At 45.6% G+C, this 18,337-nt stretch overlaps 7 protein-coding genes across 7 annotated transcripts; 3 read left to right on the top strand and 4 right to left on the bottom strand.

The window, feature by feature from the left end:
• Positions 1-46: 46 nt before the first annotated feature.
• EDB82DRAFT_475429 (mannose-binding lectin) lies at positions 47-582 on the bottom strand (the record flags this gene model as incomplete). Its single annotated transcript, XM_065608038.1, has 3 exons — positions 47-62; positions 167-265; positions 377-582. 3 exons carry the CDS (start codon positions 580-582, stop codon positions 47-49), a joined length of 321 nt encoding a protein of 106 aa, XP_065464879.1.
• A 1,299-nt stretch (positions 583-1,881) lies between these two features.
• On the bottom strand, positions 1,882-2,574 carry EDB82DRAFT_536624 (Cerato-platanin-domain-containing protein; the record flags this gene model as incomplete). Its single annotated transcript, XM_025735249.2, has 2 exons — positions 2,364-2,574; positions 1,882-2,315 (listed from the first exon to the last, which is right to left on the bottom strand). Exons 1-2 carry the CDS (start codon positions 2,422-2,424, stop codon positions 1,882-1,884), a joined length of 495 nt encoding a protein of 164 aa, XP_025585975.2. The 5' UTR covers positions 2,425-2,574.
• A 598-nt stretch (positions 2,575-3,172) lies between these two features.
• On the top strand, positions 3,173-3,778 carry EDB82DRAFT_475431 (uncharacterized protein; the record flags this gene model as incomplete). Its single annotated transcript, XM_065608039.1, has 1 exon — positions 3,173-3,778. One exon carries the CDS (start codon positions 3,173-3,175, stop codon positions 3,776-3,778), a length of 606 nt encoding a protein of 201 aa, XP_065464880.1.
• Positions 3,779-7,014: 3,236 nt separating this feature from the next.
• On the top strand, positions 7,015-7,415 carry EDB82DRAFT_555934 (uncharacterized protein; the record flags this gene model as incomplete). Its single annotated transcript, XM_025735252.2, has 1 exon — positions 7,015-7,415. Exon 1 carries the CDS (start codon positions 7,020-7,022, stop codon positions 7,413-7,415), a length of 396 nt encoding a protein of 131 aa, XP_025585978.2. The 5' UTR covers positions 7,015-7,019.
• Positions 7,416-8,335: 920 nt separating this feature from the next.
• EDB82DRAFT_555937 (glycoside hydrolase) lies at positions 8,336-9,129 on the bottom strand (the record flags this gene model as incomplete). The annotated part of the gene is made up of 1 exon (XM_025735254.2): positions 8,336-9,129. The coding sequence occupies exon 1, from the start codon at positions 9,065-9,067 to the stop codon at positions 8,336-8,338; it is 732 nt and encodes a 243-aa protein (XP_025585979.2). The 5' UTR covers positions 9,068-9,129.
• Positions 9,130-12,082: 2,953 nt separating this feature from the next.
• On the bottom strand, positions 12,083-13,819 carry EDB82DRAFT_175015 (uncharacterized protein). The gene is made up of 4 exons (XM_065607126.1): positions 13,194-13,819; positions 13,032-13,144; positions 12,495-12,977; positions 12,083-12,441 (listed from the first exon to the last, which is right to left on the bottom strand). Exons 1-4 carry the CDS (start codon positions 13,662-13,664, stop codon positions 12,186-12,188), a joined length of 1,323 nt encoding a protein of 440 aa, XP_065464881.1. The 5' UTR covers positions 13,665-13,819; the 3' UTR covers positions 12,083-12,185.
• An 809-nt stretch (positions 13,820-14,628) lies between these two features.
• On the top strand, positions 14,629-16,443 carry EDB82DRAFT_475435 (general substrate transporter; the record flags this gene model as incomplete). Its single annotated transcript, XM_025735257.2, has 6 exons — positions 14,629-14,769; positions 14,829-15,182; positions 15,238-15,619; positions 15,672-15,940; positions 15,993-16,262; positions 16,324-16,443. The coding sequence occupies 6 exons, from the start codon at positions 14,629-14,631 to the stop codon at positions 16,441-16,443; spliced, it is 1,536 nt and encodes a 511-aa protein (XP_025585982.2).
• Positions 16,444-18,337: the final 1,894 nt, after the last annotated feature.

Genomic DNA, 18,337 nt, shown 5'->3' on the forward strand with positions numbered 1-18,337 from the left:
AGTTGATACTTGTTACAGTAATGAGTAGTTTCTCGATTTGGCTGCATCAGCGGCTATACGTGCTAAGGAAACATAACCGCAAATAAGTACAACTCAGCCAGGCCTCAATCCCATATTATGCCCTCCAACAATGCATACATCATGCGAGCTTTTCTAGCCGACTTACTTGTTGCTCTTGGACGACCAGATTGAAGTAGCGCCACCGTTCTTGTACAAAACGAGGTTTCCATCATCCTGGACAGCAACGAATGTCTTGTTGTCGCCGCTTAGGGGAGCAGTGTTGGTATGTCAAGTGGATTTACCATTCTTGTCACTACAGGAAAAGTGCGGTCAGCAATATTGCAACGGACCCTCGGTGAAGAAATATTCGACTTACTAGATACAGAAATTACCGTCACCTTGCATGACGGCACCCTTTGCGTTGCCGACCTGCTGGTCGGTGCTCTGCCAAGCGCAGCGATTGTTGTAGTAAATGGCGAGCTTACCGTCGTCTTGCATACGGAGCTCAACGGAGCGATCTTTGCTGAAGATGCTCATGCCGACCATGAGCCAGTCGCCGTTGTCAAGAGTGCCGTAGCCCATTTTGAGTGATTGGAGATGAGTAGTTGATCGAGAAAGAAGTGCTGAGTGATGATGAGCAGAATTAAGAGTTTTTGATCGGGGTGAGGGAGGTATTAAAGGCTTTTATAGACACAAAGACCTCGAGTATCATTCGGTAAGGACGAAGAGAGTACCTTCTATATCGTTGTACCTACAGAGGTGTTTGTCTGTCTCACTATAGCCCTTACAACCCGTCCAATACATCCAATCATGTTTAACCTGGCTACCTTACGGTACCGTGCATAATGCAGTCACACGTATCAGTCTTCCTTTATAGGCCTCTGGCATGGTGTTTACTCCCCCAGTCTGTCGGCACATTGACTCATCGAGTTCCGACGAGCGATTTGGACACAGTATGGCAACAACCAAGCGGTAAGTGGCTTTCTCCGAGTCAAATTTGCTGTGTATTTGAGAGAAGAGAAATCATCGTCTCCTTCCACTGGCTGGCCTGCCTTATCGACCCTGGTTACAAAGTCATCACCATTAGTCCAGGAAACACCATTCTACGTATTATCTTACCGCTGGCGGTTGTTTCTCCTACGTATCTTATTTTCGACAATCGAAGCAAGTTTATGCATTGTGTCCCTTCTCCATGAGTTCCTGCTGCGGGAACTGATGTCTTGGGAGAGAAACTCTCGTGCTTAAGAAGATTAATTATTAACTGGAGTTTACCCATAGTGCCGTCTACATTATATGCCTTGTTCAAATTGACTGCCCCGCCAAATAGAACCCACCCATCACGACCAGCAACTTCCCTGAGGAGTCAGGCCTCTCGGGCGACGTACCTGCAAACGGTGAGGCCATCCCTACAATGGAAGCAATCGAAAATAGCTCCTCTCGATTCTCAAGGGAAATAGGATGTTGGCGTTTTGACTTATGAGGTAAGATATGTGCATTTGGGTGTCAAAAAGCCATTCGATGATGTATTTGATCGTATAGAGAGCATAACAAGAAGGCTAGAGAGGATGACATAGTGGAAGCTGTTGCGTTGGGCATATATATATTACTAAGACTAGGGATAGCTAGAACAAAGACATGTAATCCTTATTTAATATGGCAAAGCTTAGCTACCGATTGGTCGGTTGAGGCTTTGACTTCTCTCTGATGTTGATCCTCCTACTACCGACAGAAATAAAGGGCGAGATCTGGAAACTGTTGCCCTAAGGCCTACAGTATCTCGTTTTTATCAATCATTGGTTGAAACAAGTCTCATAGTTAGGCCACAGAACTGCTAGCCACACATATAATATGTAAGGTTATCAATAGAAAAAACAGAGCTAGTCAAGTAAAATTGTCATAAAGCCAGTTGGAGTACCTATTACCGCCAACGACCATCTTACGCTCTTCCTCAGTTGGCTCAGTCGCAACGCCACAGTCCAAAAGCTCCGTTCGGTGCGCAGTAATATTCACGCGACCAAGCTGCCCCGCCTTGCCACCGGTGAGAGAGTTCATAACTGTCAGTGAAGTCTCAAATCCAGACCCGACTTGAGCGCTGTTGAGAACAAGAACAGATCGACTGGTATCCCCATAGCTCAGTGACCAGCAGGAGCCGCAGAATGGAGAGTCGGGTTTATCAATCTCCTCATAACCCGCTATTTGATACGTGACATCGCCTAGCGTCGCCCAATCTTGACCTTCGACGATTCGGCTGTCTTTCCAGCACGCCAACTCAGTGAGTGGGACAGTATCATCATCGTAGAATCCGATATATGTGACTATATAAATTAGCAATGAACACAAAACATTTGATTTAGATCTCTTACCAGTGATTGCAGTACTCAAAGAGACGCAGGAAGTAATGGTAGCCAGTCGAGATATGTACATTTTCAAACCAAGACGAAAAAGTCAGATAGAAAACTACAGAAAGGGTGATTAAATTTGATTTTTGGAGAGACAAGTAGCACAGGAACAATAAAGCACCACTTCAAATTTATTCTGCTTCTTCCACTGCTGGCATGGGATTATGGCTGTTGGTTGTTGGTTGTTGGTTACGTGACGTGACTGCATTTGCTCAAGGGTCTCAACATACTGGACCCATGAGACATAAATAGCGAGCCTATTAACTTCACTCGGTAACTCAGGCGAGCTCGCTACGGGTTTCACGTACATAATTGGGGCGATCTAGACTATCACGGACCCTTGATGGCTTTGGCCACGTCTGAATACCTCGCATAGGCTTAAGCGCCTTCTGATCGTGACTCCGACATCAATGAATAGAACCCCCTCAAAGCCCCCAGATGTACAATTGGGAACTTTAATTAACTCTAAATTAATTTCTGGATATGGTCCATCATGAAAAGTCTTAACCACACACTTATGCTAAAGCTTGAACGATAAACCTTACTCATTTTAAACATAACTTTTGGACTTTGACCTTGCTAATATTTCTTGTTCTGCAAGATTTTTAAAGCCTAATACTGGCTTTGTCCTTCAATTCGTAGCTAAGAGTCATACTAGATAAATTTCACGAAGAACCCTATTAACTTCATTCCTAGGTATAAATATCCCAACCCTCCACCATCAGTAGCTTCTGGTTGTTTTTTTAAATCATTAACCAACCCCAACTAACATCATGGCGTCCAGCAACCCTTTCGAGAAGCTTCCAGCAGAACTCATAACCATTATCCTAGGTTCCTTTGAGTGCGCCAAAGATGTGCAATCCATGATATGCGCCGACCCTCACATTTTACGTGTCTTCCTGCGAAATCATTCCCTTGTCCTCCGGCCGCTTTCACAAGCTCTTTATCATCACTTTCCAGGTAAAAGTCTTACGCAAGCAGTCATCGCAAGTCGCCTACAGCAGATCGAGAATAAGTTACATTGTCAAAATCCGGTCCAAGCTAAAGAGTTGGTCGAACCAATCCTAACATCATCACCAAACCCGTTTTCACTGACGCGGTTTAATCTAGGAGCCCTTTTAGAACTATATCAACTCCATCGCGAAGCAGACACTTGCGTGGCTCATTATTCGAAGACCGCTTGGAAAATGCCACAACATATGGCAGCTAGACAGAATGAAGACAATTCTGTGCCGCTGTCAGAAACAGAAATTCAACAGATGCAAAATGCATGTCTACTCTTTGATGCATGTCGGCATACTCTGTTTTTCAGCACCTCCCTTTTGCAAGATTATGGTGATGATGATGATGATGATAATGAATACTTATTCCATCTATAAGGACAAGCTACTTTGCATCAGGGCCTTCCAGGCAGTCTTCGTGTTCTTGCTTAAAGAATACGAGAGCCTCTCAAATCGGGTTCATGGGCGAATTTCTAGCCCAACCTATCCAACATCGCTTCAATCTTTGGAGATCAAGCGGCGAATACAAAGACGGCAATTTCTACAAAGAGGCCCTTGCAATGGTCTCCAGTTCCCAGCCTATATTTGCTCTTAAGGTTACCGCCAGCACCTCAGTTACCAAGATGTAGACAACATATCACAGGACGGAAGTATTCTGTCCTTGTACATGCAATACCTTGAGCTCCAAGCTGACCGCCGCACTTGCCCAATGGTCGTGGGTCCTAATCTGGAACATCCACTCAAGACACTTTGTTATAGTACTGATACATCGCATAAGTTCTGGACAAGAGCATTTATGCTAGATATGGACAGCGATGAAAGATGGGCATGGCTTGAATATGAATACTTCTAGCGACATCTCTCTTCGGTCATGGGTGCATACTTCGCTATCAAGTTATCTACACTTATGCCCAAGAGACGTGTTCGGAATGTAAGTAAGCTCCCATTGAAACTAAACTCCTGAGAATATTCAAGTTTAAAGATGCGACAGTATTTCGAACATCATTCTGCATAGTGTCTGGACCGCAAACGTATACGCCAAGCGAGTCAGTAGATGTCATCTCAATTGCCACCCTTTTCACAACTCCTGGCAAGTCGGGTCGACCGTGGAGTTCGTCGAATGCTACCGGAATTTCGGTCCCCTTTTCGATTCCTGATTCTTCCGGTCTGCAAACTGAGCTTCTGTTCAATGGGATGATTGATACAGGTGAGGCTCCGCCGGTATGATAGAGTTGCACATGCAATCTCGAGACCACCTTGTCTGTGTACTTGAGCAAGGTTTCACTCACAACTTATCGATACCAATTACAGCTCTCGACATCTCGGCATGCTAATATCACATGAAGTGGTGAAAATGGGCATCTGTTCGTTTGATATCCTCTGCAGTCTTCGTTGTCCTCGGCTGTGTGGGCTGCGATATACTGTTCGATAAAAGGCAAAGTCCATCCAGCTCCAGAACTTCCTGCGATGACAACGAGATGGTTGTGGTTCAGTAATAGTTGTGTGTTGATACCCCCGTATGGTCCACCCACCAGCACTGAGACCTGAGCTCCTATGTTTTGTAAGGCGTGCTCATACAACTTTGCTGTAAAACCTTTATGTCTCTTGAGATAGAAAACAAGGACCGACTGGTCAGCTGGAGACGTGGATGGTAAGGAGCAAATCGTAAATGGATGCGATGACAAGGCTTCTGAAAGCCCAAAGCCAGTAAAGCGTAGGAAGCAGTGCTGTCCTATTTCCCATGTGAAGTTTGCAGGAATAGTGACACGGACGAAACCGTTGTCCTCTACTGTGACATGAGCCTTTGTTTGAATACCATGCTCATACAAGGTTCGTAGCCAGGGATAGATACAGCAGGGTACATATACCGCGGCAGTACCTATGAAGTAGTGCCTGTAAGGAAGCGTCAGTGTCAGTGCTTGACAAGGTGGAAATGAAAAGCAGCTTTATCAGGATGTTAGGGTATAGTCACAGTGCCAAAAGAAAGTGATCATGAATATAACAACAGCAAAGAAGTGCGTTGCCTTGAAGAATTCATATCCCAACAGTTTTCTTGTTTCCATGTAAGCTAGTAGTTATAGGCAAGATATCCAGATACACTTACCGAATGGGACTATGAGATGCAAACGTAAGCCAGGCTTGGAAGATCAAAGCGACGATACCTGTCCAATAAAACAAAAGGTTCATCTTGAAATGCATTTTCATATCGTGAAATCTGATATGATAAACAATAAACGGGAATGTGTGCAAGAGCGCAAGTATAAAAAAGACGTAGGCTATCTATCGATGGAACACTTGGAGCCTCTCGTGCGAGACGCCTGTCAGTAAGGTAATCCAGTTCGTTTTTGTTGCAGTAGCACCATTACTGTTAAGTAATGATTGAGGAGGTTATAGTAGGCATTGCAAGACTAACAATACAAATGGCATGCATCCCAAAGCCAACCATCCGGATCTTGTTTCTAATGGTGGTGAGCCGCCAAAGTCTAGCGAAGGCCAATAGTACGGCTGAGGGATTAGATCCATACCTATCACACATTAATAATCGTTCGCCTTGTGGCTATTTGACTCACTCACAAAAAAAGAAAATTGTTCCAGCAAGTCCCAGTAACAACACTCCAACGGGAGCCGAGTTAAATCCAAGTGATGTAACATGGAACCCACGATATAAAAAATGTCTTATGATGGCAATTAAAATGCGCCAGGGTCTAGATCCACGGAATGTCGGAAATGCAAGACCAAGAATGTAGTAGGATACTAAGTGACCGATTGCAAAGAGTCCAATGCCACTCATGAAGAAGGCTACTGTAGGCAAAGAGTATACATGGTCCGCAATGTACCTTTTCTACGTTAAATGGGACTTTGTGTGAGAGGTTTATTAATTTGGTAAATTTTCAGCTTATCAGAAATGCCATCTTTTCATATACCAGGCGCATTGCGCTTCTGTGAAGCCATCGCAAGTAAATGCACGGCTCCCAGTCAACTGAATTGGGGGCGTGAGCCATGCCGCTGACTCCATAGATGAGAAGAGATCACCGCTGATGAGTAAATCGAAGAATAAACGCTCGAGGCGATATCTGTGAAAGACTGTTGGGGTGGGATGCTTATGTCACAATCTTGACAGTACAGGCTACCGTCCTCGAGCTTAACATGTGTGATTTTGAAAAGGTCAGAAGGGGTGACGATGACCCAGAGAAGTTTATAAACAGAAAAGAAAGTAAGAAATGGCAATTCATCGACTGGATTTCCGACTAGATACAAAGCAATGTAAGTATGTTTTCTCCTTGACCAAGTAGGTAAGCAACTGTCTTATAACTACCCAGCAAGGGTCTTGTGCCGAGTTCCGTAGGCATTACCTATGATAAGTCGAAGTATTAATCAATCATCATTCGACCTGGAGTATGTTTCCGCTCCATCATCGCATAAACGGCACTTAAGTAAGTTTGAGCAAGTTTATCAGCGACGATAAGACTATTCCTTATCCTGTAACACGACGATATAAACTTGGGTAAGTAATGGTCGGTATACACCTGTGATTATACCTAAGTTAATATTTGGTGGTTTTCCACGATTTGCAAAGTCTGATATAAACAAGTTACTATACAACCCCGTTTCAAGTTCGATGGAAATGGACATGACTACGTCGGGCAGGTCAATGCCCATGTCAACTCCCAATGCCAACACCATGGATACGGATATGAACATGGAGCAAATGAACATGGCTTTCTTCACTTCTACCACGATACAACTCTGGACAAAGTCCTTCGCCCCAACGACCACGGGACAATATGCAGGTGTTTGCATTTTCCTCGTTACCTTGACCACCATATTCCGCATACTGCTTGCTATACGGGTCAACGTTTACAGCATCAGGGATGGTCTCAGGCAGAGGCGTACCAAAGGCCTGCTGACGGAGCACCCAGCCATTGAGATTGGCCAGCGCCCATGGAGAGCGAATGAAGCTGCAATGCTGGGAGCAATAGATGTCGTGATTGCAGGCGTCAGCTATCTATTGTGAGTGTTCTTACCTAATATTAGATCACTAATTAAAGAGATTGACTAGTGTTCTGTCAACCTAGAATGCTTGCTGTTATGACAATGAATGTTGGCTATTTTCTCGCGGTATTAGCTGGGGTATTTCTCGGAAGTGTTATTTGTAGTCGATATTCGGCAAATTCTAGTCTACATTGACAAAGCGCGAGATACTCCTCTCGCACGTAGAACCAGGTTGTCTCTTCTGAAACCATTAAGAACACCTATATAGAATCCATCACTAAGAGCTTATGGGCTTCAAGAATCTCCTACCGCAGGCAACAATTACGGAATACATATAAGTTCTTTGGTGTTTTACAGGCATACCTTTGGGACTGACGGGCGTTGACAGGAGAGACTAGGTTATGCAAGGAAAACGATCGCGTCGAAGTAGTGTAGCCGAACGATGGGAGTGAGAACAAGATTTTGAGGTGGTGGGTAGGTATTTCGTTGTTTCTGGTGTCCCGGACACCCCCGGTCTATAACAAGTTTCCCAATGTCACATGAATTCTCAAATATGAGTCAGATGTGAGAAGTATTGCAAGGCGTTCTGTCCCTTGAAAATCACTGTCGTTATCAGATTTGTATACATCTTATTTGGTGCGAACGGCCCTGCACTGTTGGTAAGACACTGTAGTAGGAAGCCCATCAACATCAAGTAGCATCGGTCACTGGACGACTTCAAGAGGAACTTGTTTATATAAGAATTGCGTATGTATGCATAAGTTTGTACGGTCATATAAGAGTAGATACATGAATCACACAGCTCTGCTGCGTATGAAAATTTGAACCGACTAGCGGTACCCGAATAATATCAGAGCGAAGGGCTGCCCATTGCCCTGCTCCTTGGTCCCAAACACAGTCTGGAGACTAGAAACCACTTGTCTCAATCCTCGTGAAAACATTTTAGATTCTCTGGACAGCAGGACCAGGAATCTGGTAAGAGCTGAAGGATGCGTAGAGGTTGAAGAGAATGCCAGGGTCCGAGGCGGAGTAGAACTTGGTGAAGTCACCACCACCGCTGAGAGCCTGAGAGCCACTACCAGTGACCTTGAGGTTGATGCACTGGGGGTAGGCTTGGGCACCGTTCTGCTGGCCAGCAGAGTGAAGGCCAATGATCTCGTGTCGGAGAACGTAGTTACCGGCCTTAAGGTTTCGGGGCACGGTGAACTTCCAGGCGAAACCATCACGAATGAGCTCGTCAGATGCCCAGTTGCCAGGGTTGCTACCAGAGACGTAGCCCTTCTCAGCGACCTTGGTCCATCGAAGGCTTCCCTTGTTGATGCTGGCAAAGTCTCCGCTGACAGGAGCGAGGTACTCGGTGACGGGGCCGTGGTGAGACTCGGGCCAGGTGTCCCACTTCAGGGTGATGACATCACCAGCAGCGACGGTGACAGCGTTGCTGACGGGTCGGGCGCTCTTGTGGCAGATGATGTCGGCAGTGCCAAAAGCAGCGGGCTCAACGAAGCCGTTGTCCTGGTTTCCGGCAGCCCAGCCAACAGCGTTGGAGGGAGCACCGTGGGGAATACCACCAGTGTACTCCTGGCCGCCAGCGACAACCTTGGCAACGTGACCGTGAGCGTTGACTGAGCTGGCGAGAAGAGCCACGGCGGCAAGGGAGAGAGTGTTGCAGTGCATGTTGGTGGTTTAGAGACTGGAGGGCTTGTTGGGCAAGGTTGTATGGCTGGAAAGACAATGAGAGACTTGTTTGGAAGGCTGTGATGATATTGACTTGAGGAGATTCAACAATGGTTTATATATCTAAATCCTATCAACTCGACGTATCGTTCGTTTCATCAAAATGAGTCTATACACAAAACGAATTGTCCCGTTTTGTCGACGGAACCTAAATCGACCTAGACCAATTCGTGACATGCACAAAGGAGATGTAACGTCCGTGATTACCAAACTGAGCCATGATCGTCATCGACAACAACGAAAAAAGCGATATTAAAGGAGGGTTTCCCTACGTAGCAGCCAAGCAAACTCAAGTGGTCACTGGCATGAATTTGGTTTACTCATGGGCCAACCATAACCCGGCAATTGTCGGCCATCGGACAGAGAAGCCGGCAGTCGATTCGCTGTGGACATGTTTCAGGAACAGTTACTGACCAAGGTAATTCGGAATTAGAACCCGTTTTTCCCGCCATGTAAGCCAGTCATACCTTGGCAAGATCCGCTCTGAAACGAGAATGGCGACAGCATCTACAGAAAGCTTCAGGTTTATAGTTCAATAAGGTCCCTTGGTAAAACGGGTAGTTGGAATATCATTCGTGGAAATAAAGAGCTTAATCAACTTGCATCTGTTGAATCGCAAGGGACGTCCCGCATACAAGTGTCCTTTCGCTGTGGATCGCATGCCGCTCTAAACTTTGTTTTCCGAGACGTTGGTTAAACATGAATTGTAATGCAGGATTTGGAATCACTCCGAGAACTTGGGATGAACAGTATTTGCGGCGCAGATTTCTGCAAGTCAGATGGCAGAAGCACTCAACAATACCTACTTCCGGAGCTTCTTGTGCGGTTATCCTGGGGTTGTGTTGAGACAAGAGGCACGAGATACAGAACCGCCACATGCACATGAGACAATCGAGGAAACAGATCGAGAGTTCATGGATGAGGGATCCAGATGTGATCGAGTCATGATCCAATCGCAGTGGAGAAGGAAAAGAGGCTCCAGCCAACTTGGGATAACTTTTCCCGTATCCCTGTTTCAATTTTGTCAGTTTCACGGCCCGATGTTTCCACGCATGAAGTTTAATTAACAGGAGACAAGCAGCCAAGGGACTCGGTTTTTCTTTCTACTTGTTGTTGTTTCTCTCACTCGGAAAGACGGGACGAGATGGATTGTTTGAAACAAGACATCCCACTGAGGTTGTTGATATCTCACAATTACTAGGAAGTCATCTGACTCTGTCGGTAGTTCATTAGAGTTTGTCTTTACTTTCAGGCCGAATCTAATGGCTTGCGGTTTATTTTTAGCTCTTTCGATCATCCTTGTCATTACGATCAAATGTGGTAACACATAGGCTAGCGTCTGATGAGTCTCGACAGACTATTCGATATAGGTCATCTTCAGAAAATCGATTAGCATATACGACCAAAGGTAGTGGAAAATACGGGATCCCGTCCGCTCTCCCATAGTCAAGCCACTAACCGGCGGATTAGTAGTTGGGTCGGTGACGACCAGCGAATCCCCGCTGTTGTATGTTTTTTGCCTTTTGTCATTTCCCAAGAAATGAGAAATTCTCAGACCCTCTATTTTTGGCTTGGCTGACCAATTGAGAAGAGCACGTGGGTCGGTAGATCGGTAGATCTCCTTCCGTCACCAAATTTGACAGCAATCAATCGCTGGATGTAACGCTATCTTACCCTACACGTTTATTGTCAGTTTGCATTGGGAGGCTGCTCATGTTCAAACAATGATCACGGTCTCTCAGGGCTATCTGGATACTTTCACTGATTTATTAGGAAAGAAACGTTTCTTTCTAGCTCCATCACGTTGGTTCTATTGTGTTGTGGTGTTGAAATGTTGCCATTACTTGTCAGATCAATTCTTTTGCCAATTGGGATCCGATCAAATCGAAGGATGTCCTGCCGTCATTGAACGAATCAGCTGTTGACATTTAATCTTGGGAAAATGAGTGTAGCAACCTTGGAAACTAGCTGAGACAGAGAATCCACTATGTAACGTGAAGAGTTTACTGCAGAAACTAACGTAACTTTGTGACAATGGCATGGTTGCATCGCGTCGGATGAACTTGGTGGCGTTTTGGTGTTTTTACCAACACGTGTATGGAAAGCATGATTTGACAAACTTCACTGACGATTGTCTGATAATTTCAGCGATTGCGCTCCGACACTCACCACTCCTTATCTGAGAGGCATTGATGTTATACTGGAATGTTACCATGCTGTATGTATCACAATACTACGTAGGGTCATTTAGTAATCAAGCTCAACAAAGTATCGACGCGTACTTTGTTTCATGTAGTAACAAGTGCATTCGTTGTGAGTGCGCACATATGTTATCGCTTACTTGCAAGTAATATGGTTATAATCCATAGTGCAGAGATACCTCTTCTTCGCAGCCCAGGCAAGCCCAAGTAAGCAATGAAAAGGTTGAGCCCAAACAAGTGCGCGTTCGCGTCACCTAGAGGCAGTGTAATACTAGGGACACAGTGGGTAAAACCGTGTGCAAGCACAGAGGGAATTACCCGAGATCCAAAAATAGGAATAATCAATGTTGGTCTCCTTAGAGACCTTTCAGAGATTAAACTGAAAAGAACAGATACTACACTTGATCTAAGCCAAAAGGCAAAGAGAGCTAAGGAGAAAAGGAAAGAAGAAAGCGTAGCTTGGACAGGCTATAAAAGGTTTTTATAGAGGAAAATTAGGCGGTGAGAGATAGCCGAAGGCAGAATGACAGACAGTAAAACAGTAGTTGGTTGGTGATGAAATTCGGTGGTTGGGAAGCATTTCGCTTAGAACAAGCGACGCATCATTGACCAACAAAAGTCGAATGGTGGATGAGACCCGTTTACTCTTCATTTCCCTATCTTTTGATGTGGATATCAAACCGGCAACGCACTAGATAGGCATTCTCTGGACGCGCCTGTTCACGAAGTGTTCGTGTCTCATTACGACATCTACTACACGTAAAGAAAAGCACAGTTCTTTACGCGTCATTTCTCCATAGAGCCACGAGGTAATGGCGCGACTATTGATATGATTGTACTTCGTTCAAAACATGTTGCTAGCTAGTTACCTTAGCCACGGCATGCCGTTCTTGATCCAAAACATTACTCTCAGAGTCTTGATAAGCGGCGGTATCGCCTAAAGCAGTCTCGAAGTTATCTTCAGCATATTGCTCGGCATCAAATCCATGTATCCAATCCTCCCGTGGAAACCCAATGCTGCTAGGATCCTTCTTGGCTTTCTCCCAGTCAGTCTTGTGCCAGAGATCTCTAGTTGATTCGCCAGTCTTTTGAACCGCTCTGACGCGCTCGTATCTAGATGTCGTGTTAGTATAGTACCCATGTTGGTAAATGATGCGATTACAAACCTCAAATTTTGATGAGCCTTGAGCGCTTCTGGAACGTTCCCTTTGCCAGCGCGCTTGAGGCAGACAGCGATTGTCACACCATCCTCCATAGCTTGCGTCGCGCCTTGAGCGCTTGTCGGAAGGAATGGATGAGCAGCATCTCCGAGTAACGCGATACGTCCTTTCTGGCTGACCCATGTGGGTAATGGGTCGCGATATACGAGCTTCCAATCCACGATTGAAGGTGTCTTCTCGACAATTGCTCGGCAAGTAGGGTCCCAGTCCTTGAGAAGGTCCAAGACATCTTCGATCTTACCGGGAAATGACCACGACTCATCGATGTCATGGTCATCTTTATGGGTCAGAACCCAGCAGCAGTCTTTTCCACCCTTGAGGGTTGAGAACAAGAAGTGGACATCTTGCCCAATCCAGCCATTGAAGGTATCGCCATTCTCGCAGAACTCCTTTGTTCGAGGATCTTGTATCATGTCTTTGTTTGAGAACCTGGAGACCCTGATCAGCTGCCTTGCTATCTTTTGTTTAAGACCCATTACAAACCAAGCTCTCCAAATAGCATACCCACTACTCTTGGGCTTATCGACATAGCCCAGAACGAGTTCTCTCGCTTTGGACCTCACACCATCAGCGCCAATCACGACATCACCAAGGACCTAAGCCAAATTTTAGCTTAGTAGACATGTGCAGCTGGAAGATAAAAACCTTTTCTCCGCTCTTCAAAACGATACCTGCATTTGTCTCATTCTCAAAATACTCGGATACTCGCTGGCCAAGATGGATGGGAATGCCAAGCTCATCGCGTGCATAGTTGAAGATTATCTCGTGAAGCTCGCCTCTATGACCATTCAAGACTGGAGCCTCAGGGTTCGGCGGTGGTCGCTTTTGGTGATAGACAACCTCACCAGTGTCCCATTTGTGGATTCGGAAGCCGTAGTCCTGTATGTTGATGCACAATGGACGCAGTCTGGCTACGACTTCGCCATCAGACCATCGGTGAAAGATCCTACCGGCGTTCCCACCAAAGGATATGATGTCACCAAGAACTTTGAGCTCAGGGAAGGACTCATAGATCTCAACATCGTGGCCTTGCCGATGGCATTCGATGGCGGCTGTCAATCCGCCGAATCCAGCACCGACGATAATGACTTTGATACCTGACTTGCTCGCTGACATGATCTGGATGGAAATATGCTGATAATACCTGCAGCTGTGAGAGCAACTTCATACACAACTTAAGTCATGGCCAATGTAAGTCGGATGCCATTGTCCTTGCCAGGTAAGCCGAGGTCTGTATATCCGGACTGTTCCCCGCACCCGTCGGATCAGATCTGCATTCGCAACCAGCATCCTTCGATGGCCAACAAGCCCAATTGGCCATACTATTGTAATAAAAACTAGACAATATCGGCATTGAAGTCTCATCTTCAGCTGTCAGAAAGCAAAATACCTTGGCACTTGAGATCTTCTGCAAGATTAATCATGGGATGGACGACTCCCGCAGTCTTGGCTGTCATGTAATTGCTTTGTCAGTCCTCGCCGGTGACAACGTACCGATGGAAATGATTGCGGCAAGTAGGTCGGCAATTGAGGTTGTAGCAGAGATCCTCCTCGCTTCTTGGCAAGGTCTTATTTGGCGAATAACAAGTTGGCACTGCATGCAACAAGGCCAGCCATATCGCGGAATTGAGCTGAAGATGGGGTGGAAGAGATGCTTGAGACAAAGTCTAGACCCGCCACGAGACTTCTTTGTTACGTGAAGAAACCTCATGCGTTTCTTTGTGATCAGGAGGCTGATTGACGAGTTACCGTATTCTCCCAAGGCACTGAGCGATAGTCGACTGGACTCAGACTCTAGCCTTCGCCAAGTAACACGACCAGCAAGTTTATCGGATATGTTTATCCCAACAAAGTCTCCGATATGAACCCCGCACCCCGCATATCGGTTAGGGGTGAAAGCGCCCGTCTATAGCTCTTCTAGTAAGGGATCTGCATATTGCGACGAATCTAGTATAGTGCAAACCTCTGTATCATGTTCTCGAGGTTGAGATTTAGATATGAAGGCAAGGGTAGATGCAGGTCTCTTGAACTCGAGTTGATAACTTCTCCTGTGAAACTTTCAACATACACTTGGGAAAAAATGACTGCTGCAGAGACAGACACCATTCGCGTACATTGGCGATGCTTCGTCGCCTGTGGAATCATCGTCCTGTCGCCTTTCCAGTATGGCCTCGATTTTGGTCTTATCGGCAGACTCCAAGCCATGCCTGGCTTTCTCCAGGTGAGTCTCAAAGAGACATACCATACAGGAATCGATTCGTGATAGACTGACGTGGACAGGTCTACGGCTACGAAGACCCGGAGACCGCAATCGGATGGAACATCTCGACCACTAGACAACAGCTCATCTCTTCGCTGATGACCCTTGGTGCTTTCATAAGCTCCAGTCTTGCTGGGTTCGTGGCGGCGAAACTTGGCCGGAAGATGTGTCTTTGGCTTGCCTGCATACTTTGTGCTGTTTCGAATGTCATTATGATGGCTACGACTGACATTGGCCCGCTATATCTTGGTAGACTACTCATCGGTTTGGCAAATGGGTACTTCATGACCTTTTCGCAGCTCTACATTCAAGAGACTAGCCCTGCCAAGTACAGAGGATTATTCTTGACTGCATTTCACTTATGCACAACCTTTGTAAGTATTGAAGACACTCGTTTGTAGGCTTGGTGGGCTAATTTCTGTTGTCAAGGGCACTCTTGTAGGTACGATCATCGACTGGACAACTGCCAAGCGCCCAGATCGATCGGCATATCTTATTCCGCTTGGAATGATTTACATTGTACCTATCGTCATATCCATTTCTCTTTGGTTCATCCCCGAGTCTCCACGATGGCTCATTCTTCAAGGACGTTACGATGATGGCCTCAAGTCACTAGGTTGGTTGAGGCCAAAAGGAGCAGATGTGGAAGCGGAGTTGGCTGAGATCCGACAAGCCATTGAAGCAGAGAAAACTATGACCAGTGGCGTCGGAGTACTGGACATGTTTAAAAGCCCGGTCGACAGAAGACGCACCATGATATCAGTTTGCGCAGTTCTTCTGCAAGCTGCCTCGGGTTCCATGTTTATTATTGGTGAGTGGTGTCCTGTAATTACTCCAACATGCTTCTGACCAGATTACAACAGCCTTCAAGGCCTACTTCTTCGCCATGGCAAAGGTAGAAGACCCTTTTGCCATGAGCAACGTCCTAAGCACGGCAGGCTTGACTGCGACCATAATCAACGCATTTATAGTTGTTCGGTATGGACGACGCCGCGTCCTCTTACTTAGCGGTCTTACTATCGCTGGCTTCTTCCAGCTCATCTTTGCGGTTGTTTACGACAGAAACCCAGGCCAGATTGTTACTGGCAAGATACTTGTTGCACTTTCGTGCTTGTATATGGCGGCATATAATGTAAATGATCTTGAACCAACGGGAACGACCCAATACTGATAGTCGATAATAGGGTATGATTGCTCCTTACTCATGGCTCGTTGCTGGAGAAATTCCGTCACAGCGCCTTCGAAGCTACACCTTCGGCCTTGCGGCAGCCGCCGGGTTTCTTGGAGCTTGGCTTATCACTTTCACGGCACCATATTTCATTAACCCGAGCGCACTAAACTGGGGTCCCAGATATGGATACATCTGGTTTCCTTCATGCATGGTTTGTGTTGTTTGGGTGTACTTCTTCCTACCAGAACTAAAGGGCCGTACTCTTGAGGAGATAGATGCCATGGTACGTTGTAAACATACATTACACCTTGCCTATGGGTTGACTGACAATATTCGTCTTATAGTTCAACGAAAGACTTCCAGCAAGAAAATTCCGAACCTATCATGTACCACGGAATGTTGCTGGGGAAAATGTGGGAAAGTCAAGCATTGAGTTGAAAGTAGTTGAGTCAGAGAGGGTCTAGGAAGAGTTAAAATCAACGGAACTATGCCATTGTGGGTGTCAAATTGCAAATATTATTCACATCCACTTCTCTTGCTACACTAATCTGATGCTGAGAAGACTGGCACCACATATCTATATTGTTTAAATTTGTAGATTAACCGTTCTGGAGAAATCAATACGGCTATAGTTTATACCTATAAGCGCAGCTCGGTCTCAGTACCATCCCTTGCAGTCGCACTCACGCTCCTCGGTACGAGTATGCCATCGAAGAACCCATCGAGTCCCAAGGCAAACTGGACATGGGCACGGATGTTCGTCCCCATAATGTCTAGAGACCTCAATACAATAAGCGGTATAGCCAAACTCAGTACAGTGAGCCCAGCGGTTCGTACATTCTTCAAAAGTATGGTACGGTACCCCAATCCGGTACGTTCCTCTGCCTCGGCAATACTCACAGTTCGGGTTGAATCTCGCTTCTGCCTCAGGACTACCTCCTTGGGAGCTGACATCTAAGGAATCGGACATGTCGAGTCAAGAACAATAAAATATTAGTCGAGTCTGAGTTATTCTTTATTTAGCATGAGGAAAACCCTGACTTTTGCATAATGAGCAAATAAATTATCGAAAATTTGGACATTAAATAGATCAGGGCGCGTGCTATTCACGGGTCGTCATTTTCTACAAACTTATTTGCAGTCGAAATCGAATCGCTGTTAGAAAACGCTAGCTTCACACATCAGATATACAGACTTGATTTCTAAAGTTACGTGAATATTTTAGCTCCAGTCCGATTTCAAGAAAAGGCAGAAGTTTGCCACATTGCCACTCAATGCAATTACGAGAACACAATTGGATCGCCATAATGAACCAAGTACTATCCTAGCTCCTATACCAGTTACCCTTGTCCCTGATGATGGACAAAATTGACCATACATTTATCAGGGAAAGCTTCGCGTCAAACCAAACTTTGGTAACTGAAGTGATTGGGCATTACAAAATAGGCCCAGGTAAGTTTGTGATTGAAGCTGCAGCGACGGCTATTCAAAGATGACTATTTCACGAAAACAGGGTTTTCATATGAGCTGGCAGGTGTTTGTAAGTCAACAATACGAGGTAGAGATGAGAAAGAAATTCGAGTCTCGCCTTGTGAACGAAACGTTGCAATAGAATTACATATGCCGAGCACTCAGCCTCGTATATCTAGATCCTTCGAAATCTGTCGCACCTCATTTGTTCCTTACATCTTGGCATTCAGTCTTGTGCTCTTGACTGTGTCCCAACTCAAACTAGTTGATGAGCGGCTCAAATCTGACAGATGATGACCCAAAATACGAAGAACACTAGCTGGGTTGGATATACCATTGGTTGGTCGATTTGAGAGTTGCACCGTAAGCGAATATGATCGACGTGCATGCATTCATTGATACAGCCCAGAAGTAGTGACCGTAATTGGGATAGTTTGGTTGCATGATAGAAACGTAACAGGATCGAGCCAACAAGTGCTGACCGTCGATAATTGTGACGTTGAAAATTTCCCAGATTGGAAAAATGGACCGCGTGGCTGCTGAATCGACTTTATATAGGACACGAAGGCAGTGATGACCTAAAAATAAATAGAATACTCCCTGAATCTGGTCTGAGTTCAAATCATGAGAACTTATAAAAGGCTCTGATGCTCCTTTCTAAGGAAGCAAGCCACTCGCAAACAACATCTTCAATCACTCAATCATACAGACTTATCAAACATTATACATACCATACATTTTGCCAGCCTTTTCAGCACTGCCATATTCGCTCTTGCAGGTACTGCAGTTGCAGCTCCTGTTTCAGACACATACTTCGCAAAAGCCAGTGTCTTCGCGATCAACAAAGTGGAAAACGCCTACAAATCAGTCCAGGTTCCCTTGGGAAAG

Source organism: Fusarium venenatum, assembly GCF_020744135.1.
Source record: "Fusarium venenatum strain MPI-CAGE-CH-0201 chromosome Unknown EDB82scaffold_2, whole genome shotgun sequence".
Lineage (NCBI taxonomy): Eukaryota > Fungi > Ascomycota > Sordariomycetes > Hypocreales > Nectriaceae > Fusarium > Fusarium venenatum.